Source organism: Poecile atricapillus, chromosome 3 (assembly GCF_030490865.1).
Source record: "Poecile atricapillus isolate bPoeAtr1 chromosome 3, bPoeAtr1.hap1, whole genome shotgun sequence".
Taxonomy (NCBI): domain Eukaryota; kingdom Metazoa; phylum Chordata; class Aves; order Passeriformes; family Paridae; genus Poecile; species Poecile atricapillus.
This window is the reverse complement of record NC_081251.1, coordinates 93,981,706-93,993,813: the sequence shown is the minus strand read 5'-3', so window position 1 is coordinate 93,993,813 and position 12,108 is coordinate 93,981,706. Positions and strand designations below refer to the sequence as shown.

At 41.7% G+C, this 12,108-nt stretch overlaps 1 protein-coding gene across 1 annotated transcript in view; it reads left to right on the top strand.

Moving 5' to 3' along the window:
• Positions 1–10,771, top strand: part of KCNH1 (potassium voltage-gated channel subfamily H member 1) — a 173,480-nt gene extending 162,709 nt beyond the window's left edge. Inside the window, exon 11 of the mRNA XM_058835556.1 lies at positions 9,923–10,771. Coding sequence (XP_058691539.1) covers positions 9,923–10,771 — 849 coding nt within the window. The remainder of the gene's footprint in view (positions 1–9,922) is intronic.
• Positions 10,772–12,108: the final 1,337 nt, after the last annotated feature.

Sequence of the window (12,108 nt, the reverse complement as noted above, 5' to 3'; positions counted from 1 at the left end):
GGCTGCAGGTTAGTTTGCTTTTCTTCAATATTGTAGCTGAACTTTAGGCCTGTTAACTCAGAGAGAGACACATAAAGGACAGTTTATGTTATCTTAGGCAACTTATGCAGCCAATTTTCATCTGAGTGTAATTCTCAATTTATAATTTCAAGCACTGCATGACCCTTGTGCATTGGGAACATGGAGCATTGTATTTGTGTGGATTGGTTTGTGAGTGGGCATTCAAAGGCAGCTGAATGACTCGTAAGCTCTTGGTAAGCTCTGATTAATTTGAATACATTTGAAAATACATTTGATTCCTCTCTTGGAAAGTAAAATACCTGTCAATCACTGTAAGCCTAATGACAGAAAAGCAGATAAGTAAGAGCAGAAGGAAAAACAAGTGAATGAAGACACTAGCTAAGAGGAAATTATCTTAATGGCAAGCTAGTATTCAAAATGTAATCACAGAAAGCAAACTATACAATTTAACCATTCCCTCAACACATCATTGCTTTTCTCAGTTCTACAACTCCTGCATCCATTTCAGATCTCAATTATGTCTGAGTTAGAGGTGGGGAAAAAAAATCCCAAATCCTTGACTCTCACAAATTGCCTGGTTTCTTCCAACTTCGTAAATGGCAGCAAGCCACAGGGAGCTTGGAGAAACAGACTCTGAGTCCTGAGAAGGCACACTGTACAGATTATATGACGTTTTGTATAGTTGTAATTTAGGTGACAGAGAGGTAAGTTCCTGCTGTGCCTTGGGCTCTCCTTAAAGCAGTTTTCAGGCAGTGTTGTCTGCACAAGAATGCAGGTAGTATGTTGATCTGGAACAAAAGATGACACTACATGAATTGTTAGTGTGCCTGATATCTGCCCACAGCTAGAAAAACACCCCATGTGCTAAAAAAGAAAATTAAAAAAAACCCCACCAAAACAACGCAAAAAAAACCTCCCAAACAAACACAAAAATAGTATTTTATAGGAGTTGCTGCTGGAAACTGCTGACACTTAGCTGTCAAAGCTCATAAACATTCTTTTTTTCCTTATTTACTAGAAACAAGAAGGTCCTACAGAGCATTTCACATCTTGATGGACATAGCAGTTCTCAGGGGTATAACATTCCAGCACTCAGATCTGGCATAATTTCCCTAAAGCTCTTGTTTGCACATTAGCTATTTGCTTGTGACAGCTACTTTTCATCTCAGAATAATGAAGTTCTAGTAGATCTTAAGCAATATGTATCTTGATACTTTCTTTTTCCCTGTTTCTCTTGCATTCTTTCTATATTAATTAAGGAGGTTGTTAAATGAGCTATAATGTGCTGTAATTGAGCCTGTCCAAACCAGTGTGGTTTTTAGTTTTTAGTTGTGCACTTGTCTGAGTTTACTGTTGACAATGTTTTAAAGTCTGTTTTGGGGGAAAGATGTCTCTTACTGCCTCAAAACCTGCTAGGAAGTCTGTTGCAGATCAGGCAGGGTTTTTTTATTATTTCCACTAATTGCTTTAGACATAATTCTGTTTAATTTTCAGTAGTATTTTTGTAAAAGCTTTTCCCTCTTCACTCAACACTAGCACAGCCTGTAAATATGAATTAGAATGAGAAGTTTGACATAGGGGAGTAGAGCCTTGAGTTGTGCAGAACTTCTAAATAAGTAATAGTGACACGATTAAACACTAATATCTGAGTTGGTATTTCTAGAATTTGTAATCAGGCTACAAAGCAGGCTGCCACAGAGAACAGCTTCAGCACTGTTGAAGCCGATAGTGCTCTTGACAGTAACATTTAGCCTCGATGTTGTTCTGTAGAGACAGAAACCCTTGTTTCCTCTATTCATCCGAGTAGCCTGGATGCTCATGAAATGATGGAGTTGTGTCTCTTCCAAGCACTTGTCTATTAGTGAAGTGCACAGAAGTCTGTTTTTTGGAAAGTAAGTGAGTACTGTTTTATCTCAAGGGCAGGGTGATGACACCCCACAGCACAAAAGGCTGTGCCCATCCACATGTTGGGCTCTTGAGGTTTGCTGACACCAGTGCTCCTGGTGCCAGCACTCCTTTACAGCCCCACTGCCAGGACCTTCCAAATCTTAGTTTGCTTTGAATTTTCAGATAATTAATCAAAACTAGAAATATTTGTGAGTGCCCAGAAGGGATGTTGCCTTAACCGGCTAGAAACTCGTTCCTTTTCAGAAGCAGAACTGAAATGCTGCTGTTATAGACAGTAAAACTAGAAGGAATTTAAGGACTTCTGCAACGTTATTGCACATTCTCTTGATCCTATGTTTAATGAGAAGGTAGGACCAGTGATTCCCTCCTGCCGTGGTTTTAAAGCATTAGCTAAAAAATCACTAGAAGACTTACTAATTTCTTGCTGTGAGATATGGATTAGAAGAAGAGCAAAATAGGATTAGAACTTAAAAGGAATAAAGAAAGTTTATTAACAAAGCTACAAGAATAAGAAACCAGAATAAAACTTCCAGAAACCCTTTTCCCCCACTACCCAACTATTCCCCTTGTTCACATTACAACATAGAGACAAAAAACCCCTGGTGGTTAAAACAGTCCCAACTTTGCTATAGTCTTTTCATCAGTCTTTGTAAAGAAAAATAAGTTCTCTTTTGTCAGTCTATGGAGTTTTTCACAAGAAAACCATTTTCTCATGGCTTTCTATTTCTCTGATGCCAGCCACCTGGAAACTGCTATCAGTCCTTTCCTCCCATTTCACACCACTCTGAGGTGTGTTCCTGGGTCATGATTCAAGGGCTGTCATTGTAAGGATGAGTTATTCAAAGGCAAAAGTTCTCTTAATCTGTCACTGTGAGCATCTCTGGAAACAGAAGTTTTTTCTTTGCCTCTTCAGGGCCACAAATCTTCAACAACTATCACTTCTCTTTTTCTGTTCCAGCATCTCATACGATCACAATTACTTCACCATTTGCTTAAATCCACACTTTGAAATACTCTATTCCTCCCAAAATACTCTATCATGAATTAAAGGAGATTTTTCGGAACACTATTGTCCATCTCCATAATTTTAGCAAAAGAATATTTCAACTTATTAAAGCATCTCCTTATTTCTCCCCCCCCTCTGAAGCTTAATTCCTTTATTCACTGTCTTTGATAGTTTATGTTGTCTCTTTACATGTTGATCACTCTCTCTCTTCCCCTCTCTCTGGAAAAAAGGATTAATCTGCAAGTCTCATCTGGGTAGTGAAAGAGTTAAAATCTTGCCCAGGCCTTGTGGATGGTTCTGTGATCTCTGCCAGGGCAGCAGCTGGAGCTGTCTGCGATAGAAGGTTTTCCACGGCTGCTCTGGAGAAGTGTGGTCAGTATCTCAGCCCCGCCGCAGGTTAATGGCTTTCCCTCTCTTTACTCGGCAGTCTCTGGTGAAATTCAGCAGCAGCAGAAACTGCAGCTGAGCCAGGGACTGGCCTGGCCCAGCAGGCCCGCTGTATAAAGCCCAGCGAGCCCTCTGGGAAGGGGCTCCTGACACTTCACAGTCTCCATCCTCCCCGGGACCTGCAGAGCCCCAGACAGCCCTGCTCCCCCTGCGGCCTTGTCCAGTCTGGGGGGGATGAGGCTGAACTGGAGCCCTGTTACCTCTTCAAAAACTGGAAACCAAAGAGAGCAAGAAATTCCCGGGCTTAGGTCTTAAGGTGGTGTTCACAGGTTGATCTCACTTTTCAATGGTCAAAACTACTGTCAGTTCTCAGAAGTGGCCAGTTATCGGCCAGGAGAAAAACTCCCATCAGCCTCCAGCAGCTTTAACTTCCTTAGGTGTTTCTCTTTGTTCTTAAATATCAGTCCATCACACCTCCTTTCTGACAAGACATCCCGTATAACTGCAAAAGATACAGGCTTCTTTTGCCCTGACACCTGCTAATATACTGCTACAGGGATTCCTCATCATCACACTCTGTGCTGATCACATGCAGCTTTGGTTTCTTTAACATCAGTGTCAAAAGCATTTTTCTTGTTAGCCTTCTGTCTCTTTTCATTTTTTCTCCCCTTTTGCTTCTTAAAAAAAATTAAATAAAAAAGGGAAGAAAGATTGGATACAATTTTCATCAGACTAACATCAGCCTGAAGATATTTTCATCAGTTCTTGGCAGATCCTAGATGGACTGTGTAATAATGAATGCCTTTTCATGATTGTTTTCCTCACGCTTAAGTTCATTTTCTGTGAGCACTGTATGAAGTAATTTTAAGCTTTTAATTGTTTATGATATTTGGCACTTCCAGACTCTGGGAATGTTTCTGTATCTGTGAATTATTAAGCACCAGAGAAAAATACCATGCTACTTGCTGTTATGCTGAAGAAGACCTGCCAAATCTTGCAGTATTTGTGCATGCTATAGAGGTGGAAAGAAGGGACGCTTGTGGAGCTAATAATAGCAGCAGCTTTCTGGCTAGAAGCCTCATAATTGTAACTCCATTATTCAAAACATGATGAAATCCATACTCCTAGCTATTCCTGTGGGTCTTGGATCAGTCCTTAAAAATTAGAGTTGAAAAAAACTTGGATGTTTTTGCACAGGATGAAAAGATCCTTTCATTGCAGGTGCAGGCAGGTCTCTTTCAGCATTTGTCAAGGTAAGGTTTTCAATGTATTCACAATATGTCTAAATGTAACATCCCCTGATCTTTTAGTCTGTCTCATGCAGTGTTGGCATGCAAGTTTGAAATCTGGTTGCTTATACATCATTCCTGCCTTGCCCTTCTGTTGATTACCTTTCTGGCAGTGTGGGGAGAGGCAAAGAACATGACTTGCCATGTCTTGGCAGGCAGCACTGTTCTGGTGGAGTTTGTGAACAACCAACAGTGGGCTGTTCATGACAAGAACAACTACAGACACTGGACAAAATAGTAGAGCACCTCTCCCATGTGGAAAGGCTGAGAGAAGTAGAATTGTTCAGCCTGAAGAAGAGAAGATTTGGGGTAGCCTAATTGTAGCCTTCCAGTACTTGAAGGGAGCCTACAAGAATGATGGAGACAGACTTTTTACAAGAGCATGTAGTGGCAGGACAAGGGGAATGGATTGAAACTGAAAGAGAGTCAGTTTAGATTAGAAGATAATAGGAAAAAATTCTTCACTGTGAGGTTTGCCAGAGAAGTTGTGGATACCCAATTTTTGTAAGCATTCAAGGACAGGTTGGATTGAGCTCTTAGCAACCTGGTCTAGTGGAAGGTGTCTCTGCCCATGGCAGAGAGGTTGGAACTACACGGCCTTTAAGGTCCCTTCCAACCCAAACCATTCTATAATTCTATGGTTCTATTATTCTATGAAACTTAGCCTTGAATCAAAAATTGAAGCAATGTTTCATCAAGATGTCATGATGGATTCTTTATTGCCATCAAACTGGGTGTTTTTCTAAAAGATGCAATCTAGTGGTAACAAGATTCCTGCCAGGGAATACCCCTGCAGAGCAACCCTGTGGCCTGCCTTATGCCTGGAGGTCACATTGCCATCTGTTCTCCTGGTCTTATCATAACAAAATTATGAAAGTAATATTCACAAATAATGTCCATGCTCTGTTATTTAAATGATGCTTGAGTTTCAGTGCTGAGCACAGTAAAATCCTTGTAGCAGTTATTGGGCACCCCACATTTGACAACCAAGTATTCAGTTATATCTACATAATTTTTCTAATACTTTGACCTTAATCTGTAAAAACATTGACTCCAGAAATACAACTTGAAAATTCTACAATGATTCAAAAGAGGCAGAGTTTTTACCCAAAGTCACTTAAGACTATATCTTCATAACTAGATAATACTGAGGAAAGGGAAAAGTGCTTGGTGTAACCCCGTCTTTCTCTCTTGGACAGGACTCATGCACAGGCAGGAATATGGTCACAGAGAGTATTCTGTCATAGGTCTGTGGGGACATCAGGGAGCAGGAGTGCAGCAGTACATGTCAGTGCATTTCTCCACTTGTCTCTGAGCGCATTTTACAAAAAATAAAATTGTTATCAAGTCATCATCACTGCATGTCTTGGTTAAATGTTTATACAGTTGCAAGAATCTGTGCCTAGCAGGGCTATTTTTCAAGGTTTTGGCAAATCTAGACTGATGCCTTCACAATACTTCACCTTCTGGCAGATTGGGCAGCTTCCCTGTGGAGGTACAAGATTCAGCACCTTTTTAATAAAAGCAGAATTATGAAATGAGATTTGAGATTGGATGTGTGAAATATCCAGCTTTAGGCCTGGTGTTTAAATTTCACCCTATTTCATCTCAATTTAGGTTCTTTGTCCATCTTTTGGTTTTGACATCTTTTGGTTTTGATATACTGTTAAAATGCTCACACTAGGTATTTTTCTGTGGGACCTGTGTGCTTAGGTCTTGAAGAGTGCAGTATTATGGAGAACTGCATAACTTGTGAAATCCCCTGTGTTTGAGCAGTGTATGATACACAGGCTAGGAGATTTTGAGGGTATAAAGCTCTGTCACTTCCCAGACAGACATGAATGCTTGGAGAAAGAGATAAAGAGGAATTGTTCTAAAAGCTGTCTTGGGATCTTTGCCACAATATTTTGGGTTTTGACTTGGATTAAGGTCCATATTTGTAGCCCTATCAAATTCTATATGAAAATGTCTGAGTAGTTCCAGACTTCTCTTCCTTACAAAAAATGAGATCTATTTTCGTTTCCTTAGTACTCTTACTGCTTGTGGGAGCAGGTATACATCCATTGGCATACCAACCAGATTTTCTGAATAACTTGGCTGCTGCTGAAGATAAACCACTTAAAAACTGTGTTTTCCTTAGAATTTGTAAGAAAAGAGTCAATTTTAAAGTTATGTGTGTTTTTATTTATAAGGACTTGCATTTAATTTAAAAAAAAAGGCAGAAAAAAATCCAAAATGGAGTTAATTAAAGTATTTTAAATTACTGCTGAGTTTTGCGTAGCTATAATATTTTTGCTTACTGCATAAATGTGGAGCTGTCTGGAGGAAATATGGCACTGGGGAACTTGCAAAAAAGGAGACAAATGACAGCTTTGCCTGCGCTTCCCGAAGAGAAGCTGCTCTCTGACAGCTGTTTCTCCAGTGTCTCATGAGTCAGTTAAAAGGAGCCAACCCAAGAGTTGGAGGGATGTCCCCTGGCAAATGTGTGTATGCTTGAGTTGCACCACATGAGCACACCGTGTCACATAAATGCATATCTGTAGAAGATGCCAAGCAGGGTGGGAGACCCAAGGGTTGCATTTCTGCATTCATGCAGTGACTGCTGCCCTGGTGTGTACTTCCCTTGGAGCTGGTGTAAGGTCTTGTGGAAAGTGGAAGTTAGGGGTCTCGTTAGCATGGTAGCAGTACCCATGGCAAGTACCCAGTGTTTATAAATCTCCTACATACATTCCTGTTCCTGCTGCAGTCTGATTTCCCAAAGGCAAAGTAGTGAAGGTGTGTTCAGGGCTCTCAGTCTGACCACCACACAGTGGGAAGGCTGATGGCAGCTCTTCCATGGCCAAGTGTGCCTGGCATCACAGGGAGGGCTCACCTAGGCAGTGCCATGGAGAGCAGTGGGGGCTTGTGGGTGGATAAGTGCTGCCAACAGCTGGTCCATCCAGTGCTCACCTTTCTGCATTTGTTGGTAGATTTATTGTGTCCATTACCATGGAGATCATGCTACTAAGTGCTTGAGATGCAGTGGCTAGGGCAAATATGGATTGGGCCTGGCTGTTAATACAGTATTGATTGCTTGAGACTTGCTCGTTTGGTCTCTCCTGCATGGTGCAGTAGCAGAGACAGCTTCTGTCATATAACTTACCCATTTATGTTGCAAAAATCAGTCATTAAATAGCGAGAGGTGCTCCAGTTCTTTCCAGACAAGTGCTGATTGGGCTGTGTGGAGCAGGGGTTGGCCCATACATTGACTCTGCAAAGCATCCTGGCCTCTGGGTCTGAAAAGCCTTCCCTGATGATTCCTGTGAGTGTGACCACTGCACCAGCCAGTCAGACATCCCTTCTGAGCATTTAAGGCAAGTCCTGATCCATAGATCAGACCAAGACAACATGCACAAAGTGAGCCCTGTTAGCTACATCTGGCACAGATGTGGATGTCCACACCTAACACACAAACTCCAGGGGAGGGAAGGCTTGGAGACACAGAATTTTGCAGGGACCAATTGACCTGTCTTGGTCAGGTAGCTGCCTTGGTTTGCTGGGTGACTTTGTGCCCCCGGAACCAGCCTTAGGATTTTGCTGGAGTGACCCCCTGAGACCCTGCTTGGCATCACTCGGCTCCAACAGAGTGAGCAGGGCAGTTGCCCTAACATTGGGATGACACTCATCCCTCAGGTAAAGTGGGAAACTGCCAGTGTGTGGGAAGCCATTAGCCTGCAGGATTGCATTGAATTCCCTTCCCTGCGAGTGCTATTCTTTCACTTGTAAGGATTACACTGCTTTGTCCACTTTCTACTGAGCTCATTGCAGAGTGAGTTTCCTGGAGGGAAGAAAAAAAAGACTCTCAAGTACCCTGTTTTCTTATTCTTATCTCATATTTAGTTTCCTAATTGCAGCTTGGAAATAAAATATCCTTCCTGCTAATTTTATTCTTTTGTATTTAGGAAATGCTGCCAAGTCTGACAACTTCTTCCTTCCAAAGACGCACTGTTAAGATGTTTTTTTCCCTGCTCACAATGACAAAGCTGTCAAGAAGCATTGGAGTCTGGAAAAACATTCATTTTGTGTGTGCCAGTGAAGAAGTACTTATTAACTTTAGTTTAATTTATATTTGTGTGCAACAAAGGGATGGGTTTATTTACACACCTCCTAATAATGATTTGAATCTCAAAGTTATTTCTGAATTGAAGTGTAAGGTCTTTGAGTGGATTTTCCCAAAAGCAGCTAAAGGGATTAAGTATCAGTATTCAGTAGAAGCTGTGGGCTGCATCTTTTACCCTCTGTATTGCAAACTTCAGCTTTGGGAACCTCTCATTTTCAAACAAGACTGGTTCTTCATTAGTGCTAGAGTGGAGTTTTTGTGTTTGCTTGGAAAATACCAATACTAATGTAAAATGCACAGAGTTTTTGAAGAGAATGTGTTTCCACCACATACAAGGAAGAAATCTTGCCTGGCTACAGTTGGGACACTGGGAGGCTTTTATCAGTACTTTGGGATCCTTGGGCTGCTCCTATAGAGACCAATTAGCCTAGAGGCTCAGAAACATATAAGTAGGAGGGTAGACAGAAAAATGAATGCTTCTTTGTGCAAAAACATTCTCTTTTGCATAGCAATAAAGAGATAAATCAAGACACAAAGCTCTACAAGCTTCTGAGGTAATCAAACCATGAGCAGCTTCCCCATGTCTTGCTAAGCTCATCTCCCATTGTCCTTGTGCCCCTGGCTTTGGGACTGAGTCAGGCTTTGCATCCGTAAACAGCACATTGCTTCTAGAAGAATACAGGGGAGGAAGGGAGGGCAAGAAGCACTTTGCAAACTACTGCCAAAGAGTTCAGAGTAGTCTCTGCTGTACTGGCACCACGAGTGGCCCAGCTGCACTAAAATAATATCAGATCATTTGCAGTGAGTGAGCTCAGAGATGAGACTGATGAGAATGGCTCTGTAACATTAGAAAATTGGTACTAAACCATAGTCAGGAAAACAAATATAAGAAGTCACTTTTTAACACAAGTATCTTCCTGGGGTCATTATATCCTGCAATGGCAGTGCCTTGTTGACCTGTCAGAGCTGGAGAAGTGTTTTTCTTCTGTTTTTTTTTTCTTTTTGGTGTTATAGGACAGATGGTGACTGCTCTTAAATAATGAAATAAGCCATGTTCCACACAACATAAGATATTTGAAAATGTTGCTATAAATGTGCAGAGGTTGTGTACTTCTCAGTTAAAATAGATTCTTTCAAATAATTCTTTCTTCAACTTTTCCCCCTTAACAAATGTGCAGCTAATCACAGAGTGAAATCTCTTTCCTCCCATAGATTGTGTTCCGGAAAATCAGCGACGTCAAGCGGGAAGAAGAGGAGAGAATGAAGAGGAAGAATGAAGCACCTCTGATCTTACCCCCAGACCACCCGGTCCGGCGGCTGTTCCAGAGGTTCAGGCAGCAGAAGGAAGCGCGGCTTGCAGCAGAGAGGGGCCGAGATCCGGACGACCTGGATGTGGAAAAGGGCAATGCTGTTGGGGAGCAGTCCTCTGCTCGCGCAGTGGTCAAGGCCAGCGTTGTGACAGTTCGGGAGAGCCCGGCGACCCCCGTGTCGTACCAGCCCGCCTCCACCTCCGGGGCCTCCGACCAGGCCAAGCTGCAGGCCCCGCCGTCAGACCACGTGGCATGTAAGGCGTCGGGGGACTACCCCCGGCGGAAAGGCTGGGCCAAGTTCAAGGAAGCCTGTGGGAAAGGTGAAGACTGGAACAAGGTCTCTAAAGCAGAGTCCATGGAGACTTTACCTGAGAGAACTAAAGCTTCGGGAGAAGCTACCCTGAAGAAGACAGACTCTTGTGACAGTGGCATTACAAAAAGTGACTTGCGCTTGGATAACGCTGGGGAGACGAGAAGTCCTCAGGACCACAGCCCAGTCCTCACCGAGGTCAAGCATTCCTTTTATCCCATCCCAGAACAGACTCTTCAGGCCACCATGCTAGAAGTGAAACATGAGTTGAAAGAGGACATCAAGGCTTTAAACACAAAAATGACCAATATAGAAAATCAGCTTGCTGAGATACTTAGGATATTAACCTCAAGAAGAAGTTCCCAGTCGCCACAGGAGTTGTTTGAAATATCAAGGCCGCAGTCTCCAGAATCAGAAAGAGACGTGTTTGGAGCTAGCTGAGGTGTTTCTTTTTAAAAACAAACAAACCAACCAACAAAGAAAAAGCCCCCTAACACTTTACATTTAATCTTTCTTGAAAATGAGAGAGGGACCCATTCACTAAGCATGTTCCCTCTGTCTAAAAAGGTATGCTAACAGGAATTGCAACCTCATGTCAAGATGGCAGCTGACTTTGAAGCCTTTTTGACAGCAAGGGTACAGTTTCTAATGTTTCTCTTTTCTCCCTTTGTCCTCATTCCCCTCCAACCCCCTTGGGATGTTGGAATAAGAATTCTGAAAGCAGCAGCCATCCCTGTGAGCCCCAGGTGATCTCTGAGGTTTTTGGAGCATGCCTTATGTCCCTAGCTCGAGTTATGCCTATATGAATAAGCACTTGCCAGGACGCTTATATTTTCAGTGTTTGGTGGGTTGTTTGTTTTTTTGTTTTGTTGCTGCTGTCACAGTCCCAGTCACCTCTACAGCATGTTGGATGTCACAGTATATTTTCATATAGCTGTAATAATGCAAAGAGCAGTAGGAGCCATGTATTTCACTGTGTGCTGAAATTTCTTTTGGGTAGTCAAGGAAGGGCTAATAAGATGGGAAAAAAAAAGTATTTTTTAATTTCAAACTGACATATTGCTAAAACAATTACATTTGGTAACATCTTCAAAAATAGCCACCATATTTCAGACCTATTAATAAATGGGATCGTCCACACTGTCATTCATTGAATCAAGGATCTGGTTTTTTTCAAAACTTTTTATGTTTTTTGAAAAACTTACCTTCTGTCTCAGAGGTCTTTCAACATTTACTACTTTTGCTTTAAACTCCAGCTGCTAGAGGGTTGGGTGTGCAGTGTACCTTAGAGCAGCTCACGGCACAACATATTTGAAACATCTCTAACAAGTCCTGCAGATTTGTCTCCTGATGAAAATATACTGTGGCATTTATGTCCTGTTCTGCTATGAATCTCCTCTTTTAATTCTTGTTAAATTATTATTCAGAAGTTTCTGTTTTGATAATGTTCATTGTAGCCAAAGGCTTTCACAGAATTTTTAACAATTTTAGATGGTGGCATTTTCCTCTACATCCAGATGTATTGTTCCTGATCTAATCTAGCTTGGAAGCAAATGGATAGTAGAGGTAGAAATACAGTGCTTACTGTATGCAAGTGCTATTGTAGCAAGGAAACAAAGAGATCTGCTTCTTAAAGAAGGAGATGTTTCCAAAATTTATATTTTCATAACTTTTTTCAAAGAAAGATTGAAGCACTTTACCAAAACTATTCTTCATTATTCATATAGGGTAGCATAGATGGTATCATGACTTCTGTTCTCACCTTGGGATACAGGTGT